At 37.8% G+C, this 27689-nt stretch overlaps 1 protein-coding gene across 3 annotated transcripts; it reads right to left on the bottom strand.

Annotated features, from left to right (window-relative positions):
- Nucleotides 1-190: 190 nt before the first annotated feature.
- LOC100883240 (sodium- and chloride-dependent transporter XTRP3) lies at nucleotides 191-22339 on the bottom strand. Of its 3 annotated transcripts, XR_013038867.1 has the most exons (13): nucleotides 20765-22339; nucleotides 11759-11991; nucleotides 11113-11133; nucleotides 10241-10462; nucleotides 9988-10098; nucleotides 8373-8614; nucleotides 8146-8287; nucleotides 7875-8076; nucleotides 7522-7681; nucleotides 7279-7441; nucleotides 6989-7189; nucleotides 5923-5990; nucleotides 3734-3875 (listed from the first exon to the last, which is right to left on the bottom strand). XR_013038867.1 is itself a non-coding variant. In XM_003700769.3 (12 exons), exons 1-12 carry the CDS (start codon nucleotides 21012-21014, stop codon nucleotides 3723-3725), a joined length of 2100 nt encoding a protein of 699 aa, XP_003700817.1. In that variant the 5' UTR covers nucleotides 21015-22333; the 3' UTR covers nucleotides 191-3722. The 3 variants fall into 3 exon arrangements, 2 of the variants coding, with proteins under 2 accessions (XP_003700817.1, XP_003700818.1); XM_003700769.3 differs by lacking the exon at nucleotides 5923-5990 and having other exon boundaries at nucleotides 191-3875; nucleotides 20765-22333; XM_003700770.3 differs by lacking the exons at nucleotides 5923-5990; nucleotides 11113-11133 and having other exon boundaries at nucleotides 191-3875; nucleotides 20765-22331.
- Nucleotides 22340-27689: the final 5350 nt, after the last annotated feature.

The raw sequence follows: 27689 nt of genomic DNA, 5'->3' as shown, positions 1-27689 counted from the left end.
GGAAATAACTTAATTTTGAACTTAATTTTTATAATAATATTTTGAATATCTGTTTGCTTGAGTTTTCTAAAAGGTAGCAAATTAATTAACTTAATTTTGAACTTAATTCTTATAATAATATTTTGAACATCTGTCTGCTTGAGTTTTCTAAAAGGAAGCAAAGGAAAGAAGAGGAGGAATAGACATATGCTACTCGGCAATAAATAAGCTTTTATTTAAACGTCTTGGATACTTGTGTATACAATATACCCTATGTACGATCTATATTTATAATGTCTACGAACGCAGCAGCGGTTATGCTCCTGTGTAGAGATAAACAAGAGGGAGAGAAAAAGAAAATGAATAGAAACGAGAAAAATGAAATGCGATACGGTTCCTCTGAGTAATCTGAGCATTCACGCTGCCAAAAATATAATAGTATTTCGAGCATCGCCGACATAATAATTTGAATAATTACGCGAGATAAGGTACACCCCCTCAATCTCAATCCCATTCTTTCAGATATCCAAATATTAGTATAATATTTTCTAATCTCAATGAGATGGTGTCAGATGACCTCGCAAGCTAAAAATACAATCGCTTCATCGTTCAATTTAAGCCTCTGGTATGGTGATTTCGCCACGTCAATATCCACAGAAATGTTTAAAAAATGAAGACAACGTTATTGAAAAAGAATTAGAATAGAATTACCATACCAGAAGTTGAAGGGTTAAAATTGCAAGCAATGTTGCCTTGTAAGATTATTGAAATTGTTAAGGTGTACGCTATACCGTATAGTTATCTTTATCTTTATACGTTCAAATAGTATCACCATCGATGTTCTCGAGCCAGGTACTGACCTTGCCAAGCGACACAACCGCTCGACAGAAAGATAGCCGCTCTTGCGTTTGCAGGATGTTTGTTCTTGGCGTGTCGATAACGCGATTCACGAAAGAAGCACACGATAACTAGAGAGATTCTGCCCGAACCTCTCAGTATCTTTTGTCGAAGATCTTCTTTCGTTTTAAGTACGATCTAAGCTTCTCGATCCAGGCTCGACATTACCGTCTCGGTAAAACGCGGCAAGCGACAAAAAGAAGATGGACGATCCCTGAACAGAGACATCCTAGGTTCGACGGAACACTTTCTCGCGGTTCTACTTTTGTTTGTCTTAAGTAATCAGGGTTCTAGCGAATCGGAAGTATTACGAAACTCGTGAAGAGATACCGTCTCTCTATATTTAATCTATTCCCTACTCGTTACGACGCTATTTCTCCGTTTTAGGCGAGTAGGTTTCTAACGTCTAGTTAGACTCTTTCGACACCTCCCGTTTCTTCTTTCTCTTTTGTTTTTTACCCCTGAGGTTTGGAAGCAGTAGGAACGTTGGCACCGTCCGGAAGTCGAACGATCTGTAGCCGCGATTTTCTTCCAGCGTCGAACGTTTTTAGACTTCTTCGGTGACGAGGCTTCGTGGGAACGTTTCGACGGATTCTGACTTGTATGTTGCCGGAAGATCGAACGAAACGTATCGTTTTTGTCGGTGGGTGCGTTTAGAGTGAGCGAACGATCTTCGACGCCATTTTATTTTACGGTGGGACTCCATTTGACGCTAGTTTGACGTCTTTCGAGACAATTTTATCTGGTATTATTCGTATATTATTAGTGGCAATTATTCGTGGGAAGTCATTTTGGTATGACATGTAATAGATTCAAGTCGATGTAATTTGGGACAAGTTTGTTTGACGCGGTACAATTTGGGGTAAGTTTGTTCGACGCGGTACAATTCGATGTAATTCGACTTGAGGCGATTCAATTTGGTGCGATAGAATTTAATACGATTAAATTCCACGCGATACAATTCGGGGCAATTTAATTCGACGCGGTACAATTCGGGGCAATTTAATTCGACGCGGTACAATTCGGTACAATTTAATTCGATGCGATACATTGCGGTATAAGTTAATTCAACGCGATGCAATTCGGTGTAATACAATTCGATGCAATTGAATTTGGCGCCATACAATTTGACACGATCCAATTTAATGTGATTTAATTCGACACGATGCAATTCGGTGCAAGTTGGTTCGACGCGATACAATTCGGGGCAATTTAATTCGACGCGATGCAACTCGGTGCAATTTAATTTGACGCGATGCAATTCGGTGCAATTTAATTCCACGCGATACAATTCGGTAGAAGTTAATTCAACGCGATGCAATTCAGTGCAATTCAACTCGATGCAATTGAATTTGGCGCGATACGATTTGACACGATCCAATTTAATGCGATTTAATTCGCGACGATGCAATTCAGTGCAAGTTGGTTCGACGCGATGCAATTCGGGGCAATTTAATTCGACGCGTTACAATTCCATACAAGGTAATTCAACACGATGCAATTCAGTGTAATTCAACTCGATGCAATTGAATTTGGCGCGATACGATTTGACACGATCCAATTTAATGCGATTTAACTCGACACGATGCAATTCAGTGCAAGTTAGTTCGTCGCGATACAATTCGGGGCAATTTAATTCGACGCGATGCAACTCGGTGCAATTTAATTTGACGCGATGCAATTCGGTGCAATTTAATTCGACGCCATGCAATTCGGTACAAGTTAATTCAACGCGATGCAATTCAGTGTAATACAATTCGAGGCAATTGAATTTGGCGCCATACAATTTGACACGATCCAATTTGCAAATCAGTGCAAGTTGATTCGACGCGATACAATTCGGGGCAATTTAATTCGACGCGATGCAACTCGGTGCAATTTAATTTGACGCGATACAATTCGGTACAAGTTAATTCAACACGATGCAGTTCGGTATAATTCAACTCGACACAATTGAATTTGGCTTGACACAATTTAACATGACTCAATTCGATGCAATTCAATTCTGCGTACTTCAACTTGAATTGTTTCAAGTCAACATGATTTAATTTGAGGAAATTCGGTATGCAGGCAATTTAATGCAGTCGGTATGACAAATCAGTACAATTGATCCTAATTTGCTCTATGAACCGACACAAATCAATTCGACCAATTCCGACATAACACAAAGCGATTCAATTCCGTTTCACCATATCTGAAATTCTAAATTTTTCAAACATTTCCCAGTTATGTCATAAAACACATTCCACGATTATGTCACAAATTTCACAATCGAACCGTCGTTGAAATTCATTATCAACCGTAAAATCATTCAAAGTCCACTAAATTTAAAGATACAAGTTAAGCTGAGCTAACTATCGTCTAATAAAATACTACATTCGTTCGCTCATTCTAAACGCAGCCGTACAGTAACGCAAAACAGACGGTACTCTTTCTAAAAACGCGAAGGGAAACTGTAAATACGATTCGTTTCATCGATTCGACGGAGCAAACCTAATACAACACCTTAATGAATAGCTCGCTATTCGTAACTCAACTATTTAGCAAATGTTTGAGCGTCGTCGAACGAAAATGAGCGTCCCGGGAACCGAGCAAACGAATCGACGTAAGCGAGCTGAGGCGAAACGATCTCTCTTCGTGGTACGCCGAGTTCTTTTTTTTCTCCTATTTTTCCTGCGTTTTTGTCTTTGATTTTCGTTCGGTTTATTCTCGCTTCCGTGTCACAGGTTCCGTAGACGGAAGATAAAATATTGCTTTGAGAAGCACCGATCTTCTCACCGCGGATCGGTAACTCGTGTTTTATCACGAAATATCTCGATCATCCTTCTACTGGACTGAATCCGCTTTTAAAAGTCCATTACTTCCATCTTGAAGGGTTTACCCTGTAGTTTGTTAGGGACGATCTTCGTTATGGGCGGTGCGGTGTTGTTGTCGTCGTCGCTGTTGATGTCTTCGTCCTCCTCCGGGAAATCTTCCAGTCGATCGTGATATTCGTCCAACTGAAAATTTTAGAACGATATTAAAATCCATTCTGATATCCGCGTCAACTCGAACGTAGAATCTATTGCTATGCGTGACAGTTTAACCCTTCTTCTTTCTTCATTTCTCAGGGTGCTATTCTATAGTACACAATTTCTAATCATAAATTCGAAATTCCTCAAAATCTTATCTACTTGTTCACGAAAAGAGGCAAACATTGTTAATCGCTAGAGTTATTAGAACATCTGCTTATCTCCATATCAGTTTTCTTTCGATGACTACCTTAATTCCGTAAGATATCGCTCACTATATCTATTTATATCAAGAGCTTGTTAAATCTATATCGTACTAATTTACTAATGTACTATTTCAAAAGTACTAATCTTTCGTAACGTTTCAAGATATTTGCTAAGGTCTTCAAAACGATACAAACGCAAGTGCACCTACGAAAGTTCTACGTCTGTTGGGGTCGTTTGAAGAAGGGTTAAAAACGTGGGCTAAGCTAGCGTGTACTCGTTATCGGCAAAAGCGCAGTGCCGGTGAGACGTGTCAAAGCGAGAAGAAAGCTGTTTTCCTTTCCATTCATTCGTGACCATAATACAACCATGACATTCCTTTTTTTATCTGCCTAGTATGCTTGGTCTCTGTTATTCGCAAACTGACGTTGAGAGCTTATTTCCATTTACGACTGGTGTATGTTTGTTAATTTCTATTCCGAGGAGATTTTAGAAAAAATTTTAGGAGAATTTTCTAGGAAAATTCTAGGGTTTTGTTGAAACTCTAGGAAAAATGGATTCTGGTGAAATTCTAAAGATTATGGGTTCTGATGAAACTCTAGGGAAATTGGGTTCTGGTGAAACTCTAGGGAAAATGAGTTCTGGTGAAATTCTAGGAAAAATGAGTTTGGAGAAATTTCAAGAAAGAACTGGGAATCTAGAAATTTTTTTAGGGAGATCTTAGAAAGGTTCTGAAAGTTTGGTTTCGAGAAGCATCAAAGAAAATATCGTACAGAAATTCTAGGGAAATCCTAGGGTAATACCTTAGAGACCTAAAGGATTTCTTGGAATCTAGAGAATTTTTGAAGCTAGAGATCTCAGAGTAGATTTGGGAAGATTCTGGTGAAAACTCCAGAACATTGGCTACCCTAGGGAAAATATTTTACTGCTCAGGGAGATTCTATGAAGATCTAGGGACATTATAAGAGGGTTGATTCTAGTAAAACCTAGAAACAATCTAGGAAAATTTGAAGAAAGGAGAATGGAAGAATCGTGAGAAACCTAAGGATATATTTCCCTAGGGAAAAACATTAATAGCGTTCTGCTGAATTTAGAGAGATTCCACGAGGATCTAGGGACATTAGAGAAGGGTTGGTAAATCCTAGTAAAACCTAGAAACAATCTAGGGAAATTTGAAGAATGGAGAACCGAAGAATCGTGAGAAATCTAAGGATTTCCCTAGGGAAAAACACTAATAGCGTTCTGTTGAATTCAGGGAGATTCCACAAGGATCTACGGACATTACAGAAGGGTTGTAAATCCTAGTAAAACCTATTAACAATCTAAGGAAATTTGAAGAAAGGAGAACCGAAGAATCGTGAGAAATCTAAGCTCCTCCTAGGGAAACTAGAAAGCACCTATAACATCACTGCTAAACTCGAAAAAATTCTAGAAGAACCTCAGATTATAAGAAGATCGGAGTCCTAGTAAAACCTAGAACACCCCAGAAAATTTGAAGGGCGAAAAACTATAAGAAACAGTCTCCCCAAGAAAACCTAGGGATAACTTAGAGATTTCGGAAGATAGTTTAGGCTCTAGGAAGATAACAGGGATATCAGAGATCATAACTGATTGCGACAGTAAATAACGAGAGCGTCAATCGCGTATCTAGTCGTAAATGGAGATAAGGAAGATAGCCTGGAACCCCAAGTATTCGAAGATCCTTGGTCCAATTCCCGTTCCGTATTCCTCGTACTCGAGCTTTCACGACAGTGCGAAGCGCGTACATTTCGAAAAATATATATTGTAAGCTAACAGCATTCCGTAAACGGTAGTTATACTACGGACTCACGTGTAAGGTAGCTATGGGAGAAGCGATTAATCGACGTTACCGCACACAGAATGGACGCTTCCCTATAACTGGCAGGTACGTCCAACGTGAATCTTTATGCTTTTTCAGGCTTAATCGACGCACCTCGAGTTGATTATCCTGTCTAATCGCGATTAGTCATCTGGTGCGCCAATTAAGTCATCCTCTACCATGATGACTACGTTTATCAACCTTGTCTAAACAAGCATATGACCGTGCCCCGTGTGTGGCTGTGTGTGTGTGATCATTTTTAATCATTAGTTTAACACTGGCTGTGATTAAGTGAAAATGTGTTCGACAAAATGGAGATACATAAGATTGTAATGTTATCGAGCTGGTACTTTTAGGATACAGAAGCTACGGAGATGGAGAGAGAAGCACACAGATGCATATGCGTGTGCTGTGTGTACCAATATGGCACTGGGTGAATGAGGGTGGAGATATTTTTTTTTGGGTATTTTGATGGAGTTGGATTGTTTAATATTTGCTGTAGAAATTTTTATAGATGTGGAATTTAGTAATATCCTACATATGCTACATATCCCACATATCCTATATGTATATGCTACATATCCCACGTATCCCACATATGCTACATATCCCACATATCTCACATATCCTACATATCCCACATATTCTACATATGCTACATATCCCACATATGCTACATATCCCACATATCCTACATATGCTACATGTCCCACATATCCCACTTATGCTACCTAAGCTACATATCCCACATATGCTATATATCCCACATATCCTACATATGCTACATACCCCACATATCTCACATATGCTACCTATGTTACATATTCCACATATGCTACCTATGTTACATATCCCACATATCCTACATATCCCACATACTCTGCATATCCTACATATCCTACATATCCCACATATCCTACATATCCTACATATCCCATACATCCCACATACCGCACATATCCCACAGTCTAAAGTACCTCATTTACCCAGCACCGTAAATAAATGGACGAAGAAGATGCATATGAGGATGAAACACAGTACGTCCATGTTTACTCACATCGACGTCTCCCATCATCTCTTTGGTGGAAACCGTGGTATCGATACGTCGTATACTGCCTTGATGTATGTCAACGTCCAATTTGACACATTGGAACCGTCTCAAGAGGAATACAATGGGTATTGGCGCGATGCCCGCGAAAATAATGACGGCAGCTATGGCCATCACCCAGTCGGGATAACTCAGAGTTACAGGCTCACCCTGGAAAATAAATCAAGGACGACGGGGACTCGTTACATCGCTCGCTGTATTTGGCACGGAAATACGAGAACGATCATCTGTTCTTTTACCTTGACGGCGTTCCACGCTGAGTATTGGGGCTTCTTTATGAACATGGATGCTATACTGGAGACGAGGATGCAAACCATGATGATCGGGGCTAGGAACCGCCAGGTGAACTGCCAGTACGCACCTGGCCGGTAGCCCGTCATTTCCTCGATGTCCTTTGTGAACCTGCAAGTGGTCGGTTAATCTCCTGTGTCTCGTGTCTGTATCTACTGTACCAGGCAACTTGCACATTCTACTGGACTTACTTTTCGTGTCCGTATACGAAGATGACGGATATCATTTCCATAAGAGCGACCATCACGAGACCTATAGTTCCAGCGAAGCTGTCGAACATCTTCAGCCAATATTCTCCAGCGCCGGTGCAGAAAATCAGACCGACGAAGAAACATACTGTACAAACCACCCCTAAGACAAATATGCATTCGTTAAATAATGATGTACTTAAAGGACTTCGATGATCTTGAGAGTATAACAAGATCAAAGTCATTGAAACTTGGTGACATTGCTTGTATCAAATACTGTTATATTACTGTTATATTAATGCTGCAATATTTATAAGAATTGTTTTGTTAATAATCGGAGATTTTATTGAACTCACCTGTCATGTATTGCTTCTTTATTCTCTTGAACAAATCAATATCGAAAATGACGCACAGCATTCCTTCTAGTATACCGATCTGGGAGCCCAGGCCGAGTGCTAGAAGCATCAGGAAGAAGATGCAGGACCAAAATGGCGCCCCAGGCAGCTCGACAATAGCCTGCGTGAAGACTATGAACGCCAATCCTGTCCCTTCTGCCGCCTAATCGATCAACGTTTCAAAATAAACAGCAAACAGACACAAATAAAATAAACAATAATATATTCATACTTTGTCCAATTCTGTACTGAGACTGCAGGAGTCGAGCGTGAAATTGTATGCGGTATTGTTAAATGTATTTACAGCTTGATCATAGTCGTCCGTGGTGAAGTTTAACGATAAAAGTCCATGTTGCAAAAGTAAGTCTTTGTTACTGGAAGCAGAAAGCGAAAAACGACGGACGATTTAGAATGTTGTTTTTTTTTTGAGGGTGGAAGGGTTGAAGAGGATTCGTTTACCTCGCGAGGCACTTATCGACTTTTGTCATCGCCTTAAAGCCTAGAATGGCGAATATTACGACACTCGCGTAAATAGCGGTGAAGGCGTTACAGCCGCTAACCAGGATCACGTCCCGGACGCAGTTGTTGTCCGGAGTGTTGTATGAACCAAACGCGATCAACGAACCGAACGCTAGCCCGAAACTGTAAAAAACCTGGGTCGCTGCGTCGAGCCAGACCGTCGGCTCTAATAGTTTCTCTATCTGGAATGAAGAAAGAATGGAGGGTGTATTCATGGGGTGCACGGTACCTCGTGAGCATTTGAATACTGCAGATATTGGGGGAATTCTTGTGGTGATTCTGGGGGAAATTTAGGGGTATGGAATTTAGAAATTTTTATAGATGCATCATATTTTTCAAGCTGCATATGTGGGAACATGAAATTTTCAAAGTTACATATGTGGAAGTATGAAATTCTTAATGTTACACATGTAGACATATGAAATTCTCAATGTTACATATGTGGAAATATCAAACTTTTAAAATTACATATGTGAGAATATGAAATTTGAAAAGTTACATATGTGAGAATATGCAATTCTCAAATTTACATATGTGGATATATCAAACTTTTAAAATTACATATGTGAGAATAGGAAATTTTCAAATTTACATATGTGGATATATCAAACTTTTAAAATTACATATGTGAGAATATGAAATTTGAAAAGTTACATATGTGAGAATATGAAATTCTCAAATTTACATATGTGGATATATCAAACTTTTAAACTTACATATGTGAGAATATGAAATTCGAAAAGTTACATATGTGAGAATATGAAATTCGAAAAGTTACATATGTGAGAATATGAAATTCGAAAAGTTACATATGTGAGAATATGAAATTCTCAAAATTACATATGTGGAAGTATCAAACTTTTAAACTTACATATGTGAGAATATGAAATTCGAAAAGTTACATATGTGAGAATATGAAATTCTTAAAGTTACATATGTGAGAATATGAAATTCTCAAAATTACATATGTGGAAGTATCAAACTTTTAAACTTACATATGTGAGAATATGAAATTCTTCAAGTTACATATGTGAGAATATGAAATTCCCAAATTTACATATGTGGAAATATCAAACTTTCAAAATTACATATGTGAGAATATGAAATTCGAAAAGTCACATATGTGAGAATATGCAATTCTCAAATTTACATATGTGGAAGTATCAAACTTTTAAACTTACATATGTGAGAATATGAAATTCGAAAAGTGACATATGTGAGAATATCTAATCCTCAAATTTACATACGTGGACATATCAAATTGTGAAATTTACATATGCAGCAAAATCAATTTTCCAAAGTTACATATGTAGAAACACGAAACTTTCAAATTTACATATGTGAAAATATTGAATTGTCGAATTTACATATGCAGCAAAATCAATTTCCTAAAGTTACATATGCAAAAATAATAAATTTTGCAATTTCCATCGTACCAAAACAGATACCAAAATCTGCGTTCAGTGACGAAAATGTTTCACAAATCTCCACATGGTATTCAAATGCATATGTGAGGTATCGTGCAGTACGTCAATCATAAAGTTGATAAATTTACCTTTGGCGTGTACATGTGGGCCAATCCAGCGCTGGCACCTTTTAACGTTATTCCACGAATAAAAAAGATAGTAAGCACCAAATACGGGAACATGGATGTAAAATATACCACCTTTAAATCAAGCAAAAACATAAGTCGTCGACACAGTTTATCTGACTTGAGCGTTTACGAGGGTTAAATTAATTCGAAGGGAAAGTGAAACCTTGCGATGGAAAAGAAAACAGAACCAATTGTACGTTTGGCCTCTCTTTACCTTTCCCGATGATTGTATTCCCTTCATCACGATAAAGAACACGACGACCCAACTCAACAGCAAACAAAGGACGATCCACCACTTGAGACTTTGCCCATCCTCGATCGACGGAGCAGCGTCCAACGTGGTTCTGTACCAAAAATAGACAGTTTCTGAACTCTTCGCGCATTCCTCCACCGGCTTCCCGTCAATTTCTGGACATTTTGCCCATGGTAGAGGTTCCTACGATTAATTACGCAATTTTAGAATCTTATACACTATCGTGCCACAAGATGAACTCTAGAACTCAAGAAGTCACGCTCTTGTTTTTAGCAACCGGTTGCTGTGAATGATTCGTGTAAATTCTTTTGTGGCTTTGGAATATGCCTTTTGTTTAATTAATCTTTCAGTAGGATTCATCTTGTGGCGAGGGAACAGTAATTGTACAGAAGCGTTAAGGATTAACACGTTGACCTTTATTTTTGCTGAATTCATTAAATAATTAACCTTTTGTCCTATATTCATATATGGATATTTATATGATCGTATTGTAATATAATGACGTTTATTTCATTTTAAATTAAATTTGATCAACGTGTTAAGTTGTAGAGATGCTGCGAACCTAACCTAAAACGATACACCTTCACTCAAAAATAATACGTGGCGATATTAGGTTATGTTAAATATATAATTATTAACAGCATCTCTACAAAATGGTGGACAAATGGCACTACAAAAATCCAACTAAAAATCACCGAAAACCTTACATAGCACTAATGTTACAAATAAGCCAAATAGCAAACGTAAAACTCGAATCGAAGAACAACGTTCTCTATATCATGCCATTCCCTTTTACTCATTACTAGCAAAGTACAAAGTCGATAAATACTTACGCCGAATTTAATCGTGACGGCCTAACCGAACGCGGCATGAAACAACATATATCGTATTTGTTAATCAAAATTGTAGGAGTCTCCTTCTTAGACGCCATAGTTTTTTCCAATATTTCGACGATCGATGAAAATTGATATTCTTAGGGAAAAGTATCTGGGATTTTCGAATAATTTCTCGTGTTCCTTTGTTTGTTCAAATTAATCACTTACATTATTTTAGTCACTAAGGTAATCCTTGAATGAAAATTATTATTTAAGGAATAAAAATTATTCGAGTTAAAACGCATCTGAATATTTGATTATTTGGATGAAGTCTTTGGACGAGTTATTCAAACTTAATCAAACTTAAAGCTAAGTTTCAAGTCTCAAATATTCGAATTATCAGAGATTTTGTACTAAAAATTGTTGGACTTATAAATTCAAAATATCTGAAAATTCGAATCATAAATTAAAATTTAAATTCTCCAGTTATTCGAATTATTACAGTCCGCGCTGTAAATTATTATACAAAGTAAAAGACCGCGAATTATTTTACAAAACAGTCGACGTAGGAAATTATTCGAAGAAAAGAAAACAAACCCCACAATTTTCGATCGACGAAACAGTGCGCAGAGAAGTTAGTCGGTAATTCCAGCGATCAACTCACCTCGAGCGAATTGAAAAGGTAATAGAAGCACCAGGTGATGATGACGTTGTAGTAAAGCGCTACGAAGAAGGTGACGATGCAAGATGCTATTCCTATACCACCTAGCCATGGATGTATCGTGTTCCATACGCCAAGGGCACCCTGTCGCATTCGTTGACCGAGACCCAGCTCGATTAAAAAGAGGGGTACACCCTCTAGGATTAGCATCACGAAAAAGGGGATGAGAAAGGCACCTGAAAAGCATCCGATAAATTTTTCTATCGTACCGACATTCGTTTAAAATAATATCGTTCGTTAGCCCTCGTTTATTCCAACCGCTCTTGTACACCCCTTATTACCGAAATGAATGCGTAACCGTTCTCTTTTAATCTCTCCCGTTTTAGGGTTGTCCCTGTTTAGAGTTCCCTTCATACCCCTTTTTTCGAGCTAGTCTAGTTCGAGACAGCCGCAGCCGGAGTGTCTGGTTCGGTATTGATCGAGTGACGCGTATGTAAGTACACGCGTGTAAACTTCGATCTTATGGTCTTTATTTTGTGTGTTGGAAAATTGAGATCTTTTGTGGATTTTATCTGGGTAGAATTATTGGGTTATTGTTATTATATGCATACTGTTGTTTGTATTATTATTATTATTATTATGGATATTATTATTTAGTATTATTATTATTATTGTGGATATTATTATTTAGTATTATTATTATTATTGTGGATATTATTATTTATTGTTGTATAACATTGTACCGTGTATGGGGTGAGCAGTTATTTTCATTGAGAATTATATGAGAACATTTCTGCTTGCAGCATATTTAAATTAGTACAGTTTCATATTTTTTAAGTATTAATGTTCAATAGTATTCAATAGCAGAAATTAGCAGAGGTCACTTCAATTTTATATTAATTCTAGTATAAATATTTAAGTAATAATTCTAATATACATATTTAACTAATAATCCCAATGTACATATTTATCTATTCATTCCAATATACATATTTAATTAATAATTCCAATATAAGTATTTAACTAATATATTTGACTAATAATTTCAGTATAAATATTTAACTAAAAATTGCAGTGTAAGTATTTGACTAATAATTTCAATATAAGTATTTAATCAAAAGTTGCAATGTAAGTATTTGACTAATAATTTCAACATAAGTATTTGACTAATAATTTCAACATAAGTATTTGACTAATAATTTCAATATAAGTATTTGACTAATAATTTCAATATAAATATTTAATCAAAAGTTGCAATGTAAGTAATTGATTAATAATTTCAACATAAATATTCAACCAAAAGTAGCAATGTAAGTAATTGACTAATAATTTCAATATAAGTATTTAATCAAAAGTTGCAATGTAAGTATTTGACTAATAATTTCAATATAAGTATTCAACCAAAAGTAGCAATGTAAGTAATTGACTAATAATTTCAACATAAGTATTCAACCAAAAGTTGCAATGTAAGTATTTGACTAATAATTTCAACATAACTATTTGACTAACAATTCCACTATAAGTATTTAACCAATAACTTCAGTAACAAATATTCACAACAAACTATAAAAAAATGAATATAAAATAAAAGTCCATAAGCAAAAATTGGCAGTAATAAAATTTGACTACACGAGTATTGAAAGAATGATCGGCAGAATTCCTTGGTTTCTAAGGAATTTTTTTTCCGAATATTCCGCTGTAAATTATTGACCAACCATGTCACGTTTCACGTGATATGACTGCGGTTACACGTGCCAACGACGCAATAAACCGTTTTGTTTGGATATACGATACACGATTCTTAGTTAGACATTCGCGAAAAAGCATTTCAATGTTATATAAAATTGCGCAATTGCGTATATCCAATAATAACCGTTATGTTTCGAAAGGCCATGTGTTTCCGCAGAGAAAATTTCACGTTTATGAATTCGTAGCTGGTAATTAAAACGAATGTATGATAAATTGATACGCATTGTTCGTGAAATATCATCCGTCACCCTTGTTGTCGAGGTTACCATCGATCAAACTGGCAAAAACAATACCTAGATTTTTTAGCGAAGGTCACGAATTTAGGTCGTCAACCTGACAGATTTAGTTGGAAAGTTTATGATTAACCTTATTTGAAGACTATAGCTTGAAAAGGGTATTCCATAAATTCACAGGGGTTAAATTCGTTCTAGTTATTTTTACCTCAATTTTTGCACTTTCTTTTTGTAATATAAGATTGAGGATGAAGGAAAGTATTTTATATTCGCATTTGAATTTATATTTAAAAATGATACTTGAGAGGTGCAATATAAAGGGTGTTTGTGGATTCGTGTAACAAAAATTAGTCGACCTTGTACATTCATGACCATTAAAAGATAACAGACTACGAACCTCTCAGAGAAACTGTCCCGAGGCATCATCTCTGAGAATGTCCTCTCACCGAGGTCGCCATCGATTAACCCTCAAACCGTGGACTGTGGTAATGACAATTCAAATTTAATTTTAGATTCTCTTTCACTTGCGACTTCCGGACTATTCCCTTAGCTACTCTTCCAGGTACAGTTCTCAAAGTGTGACATTTAAAAGGTACTTGTATTTCAAACTTAACTGACCAACTTTCGATACATAATAATATACATACTAATATAATAATATACATAATAATATAACAATATACCTAATAATATAATAATATTCATTAAAAGATTTCTACATTTAAATACACCTATTTCCCCTAAAAGAGAAATCGTATTTGTATTCATAGTAAACAAACCCACCCTACCAGTGCTAATTAAACACTCGAGTACAAAAGAGAAGGGAGAACCTTTCGATAAAAATAACATCAAGAGTCTTAATGCAGGGATAACGCTTGAAGTGATAGCATAGGATGATAATGAAATTCAAGAAGGTGGAATAGGAAGTTTGAGAAACACTGTTACAGAGAGCCGTGTAGAGAGCGTTTGAAGCGTCCTCACCCTCTGTATCCAAGATGGCGGTCAATGGAAACGGCACGAAAACAGTGGAACATTGCGTTGCCCAAAGATGTTCTTATCACTACATGACATTTACACGATTTGTGTGTCAACACCTTTGTCTTCATACGTGTAACCTTGTAGTTTATTTTTTGGATTATTTCATTAAAAATGTGGTGTTGAAAATGGACTTTTTTCGTCTCTTATAAAAAATTGAAAGACTTTATGTACAAAAACAGGTTGCAAAGACTGACAAAGGCTTTAAAGAAAACCTTACATACAAGGACCAGTAATTAACTTCAAAAAGAGACAATTATAATGTACATTGAAGTTGTGCTAAATTTCAGACGTCAGTTTTAATTAAAATTTTACATTGAAAATATTTTTTTAAATTATATTCTGGGACAGCAAGACACTGATGGTCAGTGATTAACTCCAAAGCAAATAAAAAATGACTAGTTCACAACCAGTTACAATTCTGAATTATATTTTAATCTACACTTTACAATATTTATATTAGAATCTAATTTTTAACTTCAAAAGAAATTTGCATTAACTATAAAGCGAAAGTATGTTAAATATTAAAGGTTATTTCACTGTGGACATTAAAAAAAAATAAAGATAACAAGATTTTAATTATTTTAGATCACCCTGAAAATTGACAAAACTCTGAATGTAGGTCAATATTTCGAAAACGAACAATGATGAAACTCTACCATGTTACGTAAGATTTTAATCACCTGCAAGGTCGAATATCTTAATCTACTTTTAGCTGAAATTTGTCAAAAATGTGGGGAGGAAACTGGAGCTTATTGTGCAATAAAAGTTTAACCATCTAGATCGACTATTTTAACAAGACTTTTCACATCAATTTTTTAAAGGTACACAAAGTATGATGAAGCTTACTGTAGAATAAAATATTGATCACCTATTTTAAAGATGTACAAGCCTTTTAGTCCATGACCAATTTTTCAAAAATACCAACGATGAAACTCAGTACATTGACAATAAAATTTTAACCACCAAATCGACTATTTTAAAAATGTACGTCTTTTAGTCTATGAAACTCCCAGCAAATTGTGCAATAAAATTTTAATTAAAAATTTGAAAAGTGTGCAAGGCTAGTCCTGGGCCAATCTTTCAAAAATATCCAAAGTATGAAACTCAGCACATCGACAATACAATTTCAAAAATGTATAAAACTCCAGAGCAATTGGAAAGTAAGATTAAAGATTCCCTAACGTTACATAACAAGCTTGCAATCGTAATACCGGTAAAAATCGTTAAAACGGTTGTCTGGGCCAATATTTTGAAAACATAGAGTACGATGAAACTCGACTACCTCTTAGGCAGTTGATTGCGATAAACGTAGTTTGCGAGGTTGTTACGTGTATAAAAGGGGTAGAGAGAAAAGAGAAAGAGGGCGAGAGAGAACGGTTAAAAATCGATCGATGCGCGTCGGACGTCGGCGTCGCGTCGGTTTGAACGGGCGTCCTCGACACCGGGTGTCGTGTCATGGCACTCGGAAATTTCCATTGAAGGTGGAGAAGGTCCTGGCTCGGTTTCGGAGCACTGGCACATCTTGGCGAATCGTTAACGCGGCTAGGTAACGAGCGGGTGGAGATCCTCGCGTTCTGCGCAGTAGAGGATCCGCTCACCTCGAGGAAATCCCTTCCTCGGTCGCGACTGATGGAAACTTCCGTGGCGAAAATTCGCGGGGGCGTTCGATTTAACGCTCGACGTAAACCACGCTCTGTGACGTAACGCGCAACGTCGTGATTCCGTTCGTGCCAGATACAACCCCCTGCTGTTCGATGTATTCCTACACTGCCGTAACTAATATTTTTAGACGGGGTGCTGTTTCGCAAATTTCGGATTTGAGGATTTGGGATAGGAGGGATTTGCGTAGGAGGGAGTTAGGGAATTGCGTAATTGGGGATTTAGGGATGGTGGGGATTTGGGAAGGGGAGTAATTGGGGATGAGGAGATAGGGGTAGGAGTTGGGGAATCGGGGATTTGGGTAGGGTTACGAAATTTGAGAATTTGAGGATTTAGGCAGGTTGAGTAGGTGGGGATTTAGGGAGTTGGTAGTTGGGGATTTAGAGAGTTGGAAGTTGGGGAATACGAAAATTTCCGAATTCCAAAGTTCCCGAATTCCAAACCCCAAATTCCAAATCACCGAATTCCAAAATTGTCGAATATCAATATTCCCGAATTCCACATTCCCGAATTCCAAAATTCCCGAGTACCAGAACTCCCGAATTCCAAAATTCCCGAATTCCAAATCCCTGAATTCCAAATCCTCGAATTTCAAAATTCCCAAATTCCAAAAGTTCTGAATTCCAAAATTCCCGAATTCCAAATCCCCGAATTTCAAAATTCCCGAATTCCAAATCCCCGAATTTCAAAATTCCCGAATTCCAAATCCCCGAATTCCAAAATTCCCGAATTCTAAAAGTCCTGAATTCCAAAATTTCCGAATTCCAAATCCCCGAATTCCAAAATTCCCGAATTCCAAATCCCCGAATTCCAAAATTCCCGAATTCCAAAAGTTCTGAATTCCAAAATTCCCGAATTCCAAATCTCCGAATCCCAAAACTTCCGAATTCCAAATTCCCGAATTCCAAAATTGTCGAATACCAAAATTCCCAAATTCCAAAGTTCCCAAATCCCAAAATTCCCGAATTCCAAAGTTCCCGAATACCAAAATTCCCAAATTCCCAAATGGACTAATTGAGGATGGGGAACTGGGGGTAGGAAATCTGTGGATTTGAGTATTTGAGACTTTTTGGGTTACAAAATTAAAAAATTTAAGGATTCAGAGTGTTGCGAAATTGGGGAGTTAGGGAATTGCGTAATCGTGGATTTATAGAGTAGGAAGTTAGGAATTTAAGGAGTTGGGGATTTAGAGAGTCCCCTAATTGCAGAAGGGGCAGTTACAAATACGAGAACTGAGAACTTGGATATTTGAAACTATGTACAGTGTAATGGAATTTGAAAATTTAAAAATTGAAAGTGTTGGGTAATTGGGAATTTAGGAAGTTGCACACCCGGGGATTTAGGATATTACATAACTGGGATTTAGGGAGTCGACCGACTAGAAATGTAGGAGTTACAGCTACCACAACTGAGGATTTGCATATTTCAGATTCTAAAGTTATGAAATTCAAAAATTTGAGGACTTAGAGTGTTCTATAAACAGTTTCAGATTAAGGGTGTTGCGTAGTCAAGGATTTAGGATGTCGCCTACTTAGAGATTTAGAGAGTCGGAAATTGGGGATTTACGAAGTAGACTAATTTGAAATGGAATAGTTAGGTATAGAAGAATTAATTTGCATATTTCAGACCAAAGGATTATGAGATTTGAAAGTTTGAGAAGTTCTCTGATTTGAACATGTGTATGCGGGTTGTGAACTGGTAGATTTGGGTTATCGAGAATGTGGGCTTTGGTCAAACATAAATTGGGGAAGTTGGTTCCAGCATTTAGGTATGTAGAGATGTGGGTACTTGCAGATTTGAGTCGTTGAGAATGCAAGTTCTTGAGGATTTAAGATGTGGAAAATTGGACGTTTTAGATATCGAAGTGTGGGAATTTCTGAACTGGGAAGCTGGAGATTTGAATATTTTAGAAGGTGAAGTATGGAAATATGAAAATTTACATGTTGGGGGTTTGGGGATTTGGAAATGTGGGATTATGGGTGTTAGGTGAGATATGGATATTTGAATATTTGGGAACTTGAGAATTTGTTATACTGGAGACTTGGAAATACTGGTAATTTAAAAATATTGAAATTTGGGAATTTTTTATCTTTCAATGTTGGTAGTTTAAAAATTTAGAAATTGCAACTTTTGGAAATTCCTGAATTTTCGAATTCCGAAATTCTCGAATACCAAAATTCCTGAAATCCAAAATTTCCGAGTATCAAAATTTCCGAATTCCAAAATTCCCAAATTCCAAATCCCCAAATTCCAAAATTTTCGAATCCCAAAATTCCCAAATTCCAAATCCCCGAATTCCAAAATTTTCGAATCCCAAAATTCCCAAATTCCAAATCCCCGAATTCCAAAATTTCCGAATTCCAAAATTCCCAAATTCCAAATCCCCGAATTCCAAAATTTCCGAATTCCAAAATTCCTAAATTCCAAATCCCCGAATTCCAAAATTTCCGAATTCCAAAATTCCCAAATTCCAAGATTCCCGAATTCCAAAATTCCCGAATACCAAAATTTCTGAATTCCAAAATTCCCGAATCCTAAAATTTCCCAATTCCAAAATTCCCGAATCCTAAAATTTCCCAATTCCAAAATTACCGAATTCCAAAACCCCGAATATCAAAATTGCCGAATTCCAAAAATCCCAAATCCCAAATTCCCGAATTTCAAAATTCCCGAATCCCAAATTCCCGAATTCCAAAACTCCAAAACTCCAAAACTCCAAAAATCCCAAAAATCCCAAAATTCCTAAATTTCTAATCTCCGAAACTCCTGAATTGCTGAATCTTCCAACTTTTAGCACGCAATAGCCTACTGCCCTCCCACATGTGCCTCGGCAGTCAATATTTGTATGGGGTCCTACCCTGACCCGTACCTACGCCAATGTTCCACCAGCTCGCGTAACCGTGGTTTACGTTTCATTTCGTTCCATTCCATTCCGTTTCGTTACGTTCCATTTCGTTTGCATCGGGACATAATCGACTTACACCGGTGCGACACATATAGTCATAGGTCGTGGATAGAATAGATGGAGGGTTCAAGGGCGAATTTGATAGGATTTTATCGTTTCTCTGGGTTTTCGAGGATAGAACGTATCGAACCGACACAACGATTCTTGGTATTTCGAGGATACGCGAAACACTTCGAAGACATATATTTTTAAGACATGGTTTTAGAATCACGCTGGAAGGGGAATAGTTCATCAGGGTGACCGAAAATAGCGTTTAGGCATCGGATTGCTGCGTGGATCTTTAACTAAATCGATTCTTCTTCTTATACACATATCATTTTCAAGTTCAAATTTCATTTATTTTTCTTCACTTTTGTATACTTTCATTTTCTTCATAGTATAGTATTTTTATTTTATTTTTGATCGATAAAGAATGCCAGATGTATAATGGACTTGATATCCACGCCAAAAAATTTGATTTTCGACTGCATTTTCTACTTTCACAGAACTATGACGTATGACACATATGTTCACCAACATGTGAGTGACAATATGTTCAAAGTGCGACTGTTTGGTTAAAATATTTGCTTTTCTCGCATAGGGGATTGATACTGATTTCAACATATAATCTAGATAAGGATTTAAAAAAAATATATAAAAATAATGGTTATTCTTGTGAAATAGAAATTTGTTTCACTGAGGGTAGCGTATCGGGTTTCTATGATAACAGTTTCAATTACTTAAGTGTGAAGATTAGACTTAACCTTCATATGCCATACAGGAAATTTAAATTACTTTTGGTTTTTACATTTTATCTTCTAATACTCTGTTTACTATCAGATCTCTGTGGCTCGCAGTGAAAATGTTCGTGTGTCAGACATAGAACTTATTTCAGGTTTACTAATTTACAGTTCGAAATCATAAATACACAAATTAGATGGAACTGCATATTGTTTATGTAGATTTCTTGGAACATTCCGTTGTGTTTTTATTTGTCATTGATTTTTTTCTTAAGACGAACTGCACATTTGTTTCTTCTAGCGAGAAGTGTTTAGACTACAATGTTAAGGAAATCGATGATGCTTTTCTATGCAGAATTAATTCTTTCTCATGTATGTTGATCGTAAGAATTAATTCTATAGGAGTTCTACAAAAATCAGTTCTGGGGATTAAATATAAAAATGAGTACTCTAAGAATTCTAACGGTCAACACCTTAAAAACGATGGTAACAAAATAGAGATGTTATATCGTTCAACTTTTCCTCGCGGTCTTTGCATTTCCAAGCTATTTAAAGACCTCGCTCGAAATCTGCAACTTACTCGTAACATGGTTATCAATTTGTATTCGGAACGAATAAAAAAAAAATGTTAATCACGACAGCTCACCTCCTCCGTTCTGTTGGCACAGGTAAGGGAATCTCCATATATTCCCGAGTCCCACGCTGTAGCCGATAATACTGAGGAAAAATTGCATTTTGCCGCTCCATGCCGCTCTGTTGTCCTCCTTGGTTTCCTGGCTGGTAGCAGCATTTTGACTTCCGGTCACGACGATTGTCACGTTCTGGCCAGCCTGACGTTCCTCGTTCAACGGAGCCAGCTCATGCCCATTTCTCGTGTTCTCGTTCTTGACTACCATTCTTCGTTCCGGAGTCACTTGTTTCAAAGCCAAACCTCTCCTATCGTTAAAACGCGTCGACCGAAGGTGTAAAGAGCGCGTGCGAATTTGAAATCACCGCGATCCAAGCGGATCTCACGGGCAAGAGTAAAACAGCGACAGCAGCGACAAGGCCGTTCGTCGAGTGCAACAACAGTAACAATAACAACGATGATGTCGAGGACAAGGATCGTGAACGGTGGCAGTCGAACAAAAGGCCCAACGATTCTCGATCGTCTAATTGGAAGAATAGCTTGTTCTTCCGCGTGTTACTCGAGCATAAGGAAAATAAAAGATTCCTCAGGGTAACGAGGAAGGCATGCCTGGTAAGAACCCGCCTATTCGTCGAACAGGCTCCCACGCGGGCTGTTTTCTGCGAACAGCGGACGGGAGGGATCTCCTTAAGGTATTCTTCGTCTCCCTGTTATTCGGTCTGCTCAGAGTCTTATTGTTCTTCAGCATCGATCAAGCCAGGATCGTTCGAATTCCTGTTTGGAGGACGATCGATACGACAGCGATTAACGGAATCTCTGACACGATTCGGATCGAGCGATTCCCGTAGCGGGCGCAGACAGCACGCTTCTCGAGCGGGATCGAAGCATCGAGATGAGATCCGCACAATCACACTTTAACTCTCGATGGAAGCCCACGTTTCACGTATCTGTACTATCCCGCATGCCCTCTTTTCCCTCGGTTTTCTCCTCTTTCGTCTTCCGTTGATCGCAGCGTTCCTCTCGATTGCGTCTGACATATAAGCCGGTCGTCCTCAGATCGCGGAAGAAACCGATTCGGGCATCGTTTAATTTATTTCGATCGAACGGTCCTCTGGCGTACGCTGGAACGTGGACGACTGACGCGTGGACGACGGAACGAACAGGCGATTTTAGGAGCCATGTAGCCCTCCCACCTCTTCGACGGCTATTTTTCTCTTCCGTTTCTCCGATTTTTATTTCTATTTCGTCCCGCGCGAATTCTTTCCTTTCCCGACTGAACTGCCTCGAAGGAGAACTCTAGCAACGCGCCCCGTACATACGAACGTCGATAACCAACTGAACCATCGAGTTCGAGCGACTATGCGCGCGCGCGCGCACGCCTTTACGCACGCACGCGAGGGAACGAAGCGGAACCTGGAGCTTCGACGAACTTTTGCACAGCTTTCAATACGCGATCGGCCCTGGTGATCGTGTAGTACACGAGACCCGTAACGAATACTTTTAACGGACCTCACGAACAAGCGATGTCCGCTTCCCCTCGGAGAGGAGACTGTGCCGCGAGTTGAGACCACGGCCGAGTTCTCGATGGACTTCATTCGAAATTATGGAAGGGAGAACTGCTGATCTAGGAATAAGGCCGACGAAAATTTTCCAAGGAAGAGGATGAGTGTTTTAGAGTATTAACGACGCTGGCCTCCGCTTGCTGAAAAACCGAGCTGCGCGAGCGCGGTCCCGGTTAAACATCGATCCTACGCGCAGCCAATCCCTGCCATTCTTGTCCTACTCGATTACTACATGATCTCGACTTCCTTCGAGAATTTGCAAATACGGTGGACAATCGACGATGGACTATTTGTTTCAATATCTAGAGATAACGCACTTTTTCAGGAGCGAATTCTGGGTTTTAGATTCTTAGATTTTTGGGTTTTGAAGTTCTTGAGAATTTGTAGGTGTTGAATTAGGTTTCTTGATTTTGTAGTTCATGAGGGGTTTTTTGGTTCTTGAAGTTGAACTTTTTTTTGTGTTCTTAAATGTTGGAGTTCTGAAATTATAGAATTGTAGGAAGGTTACTATATTGTCACTGATACTAAATTAGACTCTTAAATGTATAAGTTTATCAGTATATAAATTTCGAAGTCCTTGATGTTTTAGAACTTTAGGTTTAGGAATTTGGAGTTTTTTGATATCAAGAGAAAGTGAAATTTTTTAATCCTCATCTATTTAGAAGTCTAAATATACAAGTTTTTGAAACTTCAAATTTTCAAGTCTTTAAAGACTTCGATCCTTAAATTATCAAGTTTCAAAATCCTCTAATTTTAATATTCTTAATTTACCAAATCCTCAAATCCTCAAATTCTGAAGTCTCCTAATCCTCTAATCCTAAAATTCTCAAGTTATAAAATCCTCTAATTTTAATATTCTTAATTTACCAAATCCTCAAATCCTCAAATTCTGAAGTCTCCTAATCCTCTAATCCTAAAATTCTCAAGTTATAAAATCCTCTAATTTTAATATTCTTAAATTTCCAAATCCTCAAAAGCACAAATTCTGAAGTCCCCAAATCCTCAAATCCTTAAATTCTGAAGATTTCAAATCCTCCACTCTTGAAACACCTAAGTTTCCAAACCTAGTCCTCAAATTCTCAAGTGTCCAAATCCTCAAAATCCAACTTCTCAAATTTCTAAATTTCCGAATCTTCAAATCTTGAAAACCCTAAGTTCCTAAAGTGCTAAACCTTCGTATCTTCTAATCCCTACACCAGTAATCTCCTAAATCCGAGTCCTTGAATCTTTAATTCCTGAAATTCCTAACTGAGCAAATCCTCGAATGTCCATAACATTAAACCCCGAAATATCGAAATTGAAAAAAAATTGCAAATTTGAAAGAGTATTAACATCTGATAATTTCTGTCTCAGAGCACTTTCTTCTATACGTACAATTTCAGTGGATCGATGGTTCTACGACATTTAACGACCTTCTAAAATTTTGGCTTCTCGCTTTGCTGCCCCGAATACGTGAATGGAAATTCATAGAAGTCTTAGTTTGATGTCCTTTGCCAAAAGTAGTATTTTCATTTTCAGTGGAATGCTCTTATACTTCGTTTCATCCAAATTATAAAAAATTACAAGTATTTGAAAAATTACGAGTTTGTACAAAATAAAAAATTATCAGTTATAATAAAAAAGTATCAGTCACAATCTCAGACGCAGAATAAAATTAAAACGAAAGTCGTCGTGTAATGAGAAGCCGAAAGTAAGCACGTGACCGACGTATACGGTCGAAGTGAAAAGGACAGAATAAGAGATCGATAAACGATCGATCCAGCACGAACAGTAAAGATATAATCATTACAGCAATAATAATCCACCTATTTTGATTAATATTTTGAAAGTAAGAATTTGTACAATTTTGAGACCTTGACAATGATTAACCGGAATAGTAATATTCCAATAAATAATACAACGTTGAAATAACCTCACACACATAATTGTGCCCTCATTCACCGTTGACATTGCGGACCCGCGTTGGCTGTCATCTTGTAGATACGTACTACGTATGTCTGCATACCGAACTGAAATTACTATTCATATCACCATAATTTTCATTTATATCTTCAGAATTTCCATTGCTTGAAAATTGCCGTGCATTACAGTTAATTTGCATTGGTATATTTGCCCTTGTATCACTACATTTTCCGGGAAAGTCTTTGGTTCTCTTAAATTCTTTAGGGTCCCTAGGGAGTTCAGATTCCCTGCTTGAGAGTTACGAATTATAGTTACTTTGGTCAAATCTTTTTAGTTTATTTTTATTTTCCTCGAGAGAATCTGCACTGGAATCATTAGAGTCCTTAAAAGGTTATGTTCTGTAAAATCTCTAGGGTCCCTAGAATCTTTGACACTTGACAATTACTGAGAATTATAATTTCTTTGAATGGTAGAAACTTCTTGTACTATATTTTTATATTCCTTGGAAAAATCCTCACTAGAATTCCTAGAGTACTAAATCTTAACAAATTGTATTTCGCCAAAGTTCCTAAGGTCCCTAGAATGTCCATCACTAGAGATACCATAGATCACAGTGATTTTGCACTAGTAATGGAATCTTCTCTCATATTTCTGTTATTTTCGACAAAATCCACATTAGAATTTCTATAGTCAAAGTCTCACTATGCTTCCTAGGGTCCCTATAGTCCTTAGAGTCTATAGTCCCTAGAGTCTCCATCACTTAAAAGTTACCACAAATTATAGTTACTTTGCACGAATAGTAAGATGTTCCTCCACATTCCCATTTATCGCAGTAAAATCAATACTTCATTCCTTAAAATCTCCAAAGCCTCCTACGTTCCCACATTCCCCACACCGTGTTTTGGCACCAGTGCACCTCCAGTTATATCGCCATTTTCAATAACAGATCCCCATCGCAACAAATAATGAGAAACTAGGCACAAGTAGCATAAATTCGTGATATCTCTCGAGCGGGTAATATAGCGAGGGGGCGAGAAGCCATGAACCGGAGAAGAACGGCCGCGGTATTTATGTATAATGCACCCTTGACCCTTTTGGCACAGCCTCGTCTCGATTTATCGGATCGAATTCAACGAACCGCGCTTTTTGAACTCGTTAGTGTCATCTGCAGCAAGTGGCCGCCGATAACTCGTTTACACGAAGCGAAACGTTCAATTGGTCCGTTGATCGAATCTCGGCATTTTCGCGTAATGGTTCCTACGAGATGGCGAACGGGAACGCCGGTCGTGAACAGATATTACGCGGGACGGAAACTGGCACGAAATTTTCATAAGCAGCAGCAGCAGCAAGTAACCGTGTACGAACGACGAGGGTACTCATTTATGAGAACTATCATCGACTCAATAACCGTGTCAAGGGCACATCGTACCGAACCACGTTGAAGAAATCAATTTGTTTAATAAATATATCGCCCGCGAAGCGGTACGATCCCGTCCGTTTTTACGGTACGATTGATTTTCAGCATGATTGAGACGCGAATTTCCGTTCGCTGGATTCCCTAGCCGTCGATAACGCTATTATTCAAATTCCGAGCTGACGTAATCCATCAGAGATATTGAACGGCATCGTCATACTAGATACTTTGCTCTAACGGTACTCTTTCGAACCGTGTAGAGACGTAACACGGATTTTGGGCTGCAGGAATTTTTTGGTATAGGGATTTTGGGATGTAGGGATATAGAAATTTTCAGAAATAGAAATTTTCGGATTTTGGGATATAGGGATTTCGGGATTTTAAGTTCTAGGGATTTTTTGATCTAGGAAGTTTGGGGTCTAGGGATTTTTGGAGCTAGGGGTTGTGGGATCTAGGATTTTGGGGATTTGGAGATATTGGGATCTAGGGATTTTGGATTTTAGGATTTTGGGATCTAGGGATTGGGGGATCTAGGGGTTGTGGGATCTAGGGATTTGGGGATCTAGGGATTTGGGGATCTAGGGATTTGGGGATCTAGGGATTTGGGGATTTAGAGATTTGGGGATCCAGGGATTTGGGGATCTAGGGATTTGGGGATCTAGGGATTTGGGGATCTAGGGATTTGGGGATCTAGGGATTTGGGGATCTAGGGATTTGGGGATTTAGGGATTTGGGGATCCAGGGATTTGGGGATCCAGGGATTTGGGAATCTAGGGATTTGGGGATCTAGAGATTTGAGGATCTGGGGATTTGGGGATCCAGGGATTTGGGAATCTAGGGATTTGGGAATCTAGGGATTTGGGGATCTAGAGATTTGAGGATCTAGAGATTCTGAGATCTAGAGATTTTGAAATCTAGTGATTTTGAGTTCTAGGGATATTGGGATCTAGGCATTTTGGTATCTAGAGATTTTGGGCTCTAGGGATATTGAGATCTAGGCATTTTGGTATCTAAGCATTGTGAGATCTAGGGATTTTTGAACATAGAGACTTAGCGTTTTGGGATTTTGGGATGTAGTAATTTTTGATATAGAAATTTGCAATATAGCAATTTAAGATACATGCATTTAGACATAGTTCGGTAGTGATATAAGAATACATAAATCTAGGGATATAACAATTTCGGAATATTAGAATTATGATGCATAGGGTACTTTTAACATGCTGATTCGAAGATACATGAACTAGGGAGTATAAAGATTTCCTAAATTAGTAATTTTCAATAGAGGAACTGTAAGAGTACATTTCATACTTTAATAAAATTAAAAAGCAAGCTAACAAATTATTTTATCAAAAACGAATTGAATTTCTCTCAATTTATTTCCACCTTATTACTGAACATAAAAAACCCCGAAACTTCCCTGTTGAAGGTTCTTCTGCATCTTCGTTAGTTTTCGAGATGTACTTGTGGGTCGGAACTTTGAAGGGTAGTTTCATCCCCCTAAGTCGCGTCTCATCCGACGAGAGGAGTACATATTCCTTATTTACAAAGTTCCATGAAAATCGAAGAGGGACACTGCGTCGCGTCTTCTTTTTAGTTTCTTTCATCATCTTAAATATCGTGGCAGCGATGATATTTGTTCCTGTCAAGCGGTTACATACCGTCGAGTAGTATCCCCTCGCACGAACCGTCTCACGTCACATCCTCATTCATGAACTTGTTAATAACGAGACATTGTTTACGTACAATTAATCCCAAGCAATCTACGAGCAACGCGTAGGCTTCCCAAAGGACGAACCGCTGATATATTCGTCGTAGGGTCAGCCGTGATGCCGTGCTCGATAATTTTCATTCGCGGCACGTTTTGTACGAGGAATCACGTTGCGTAAGCATTCCTCTATATACGGTTGGGTTGGATCGCGTGTGTTGAAGTTTGACTCGTCAACGAAGTCCACTGATTAATTCCTCTTACATTTTGGTTTGCGTGCGAGCATTTGTACGAATATTTACACGCGAAAGTGTAATCTCGCGATTATATAGTTTGGACATTTTGTCGATTAGTATT

This window comes from Megachile rotundata, chromosome 7 (assembly GCF_050947335.1).
Source record: "Megachile rotundata isolate GNS110a chromosome 7, iyMegRotu1, whole genome shotgun sequence".
Taxonomy (NCBI): Eukaryota; Metazoa; Arthropoda; class Insecta; order Hymenoptera; family Megachilidae; genus Megachile; species Megachile rotundata.
The sequence above is the reverse complement of the archived record's forward strand: the minus strand, read 5'-3'. Positions and strand labels throughout refer to the sequence as shown.

What these genes read in the sequence shown, in the direction of transcription:
- LOC100883240 (XM_003700769.3), bottom strand. Translation starts at nt 21,014, where the DNA reads ATGGTAGTCAAGAACGAGAACACGAGAAATGGGCATGAGCTGGCTCCG. An exon ending in CCCACATGTACACGCCAAAG is followed by an intron (nt 8,615 to 9,987) that starts GTAAATTTATCA and finishes TCTTCATTCCAG; the next exon opens with ATAGAGAAACTATTAGAGCC. An exon ending in TTCGTATACGGACACGAAAA is followed by an intron (nt 7,442 to 7,521) that starts GTAAGTCCAGTA and finishes GACCACTTGCAG; the next exon opens with GTTCACAAAGGACATCGAGG.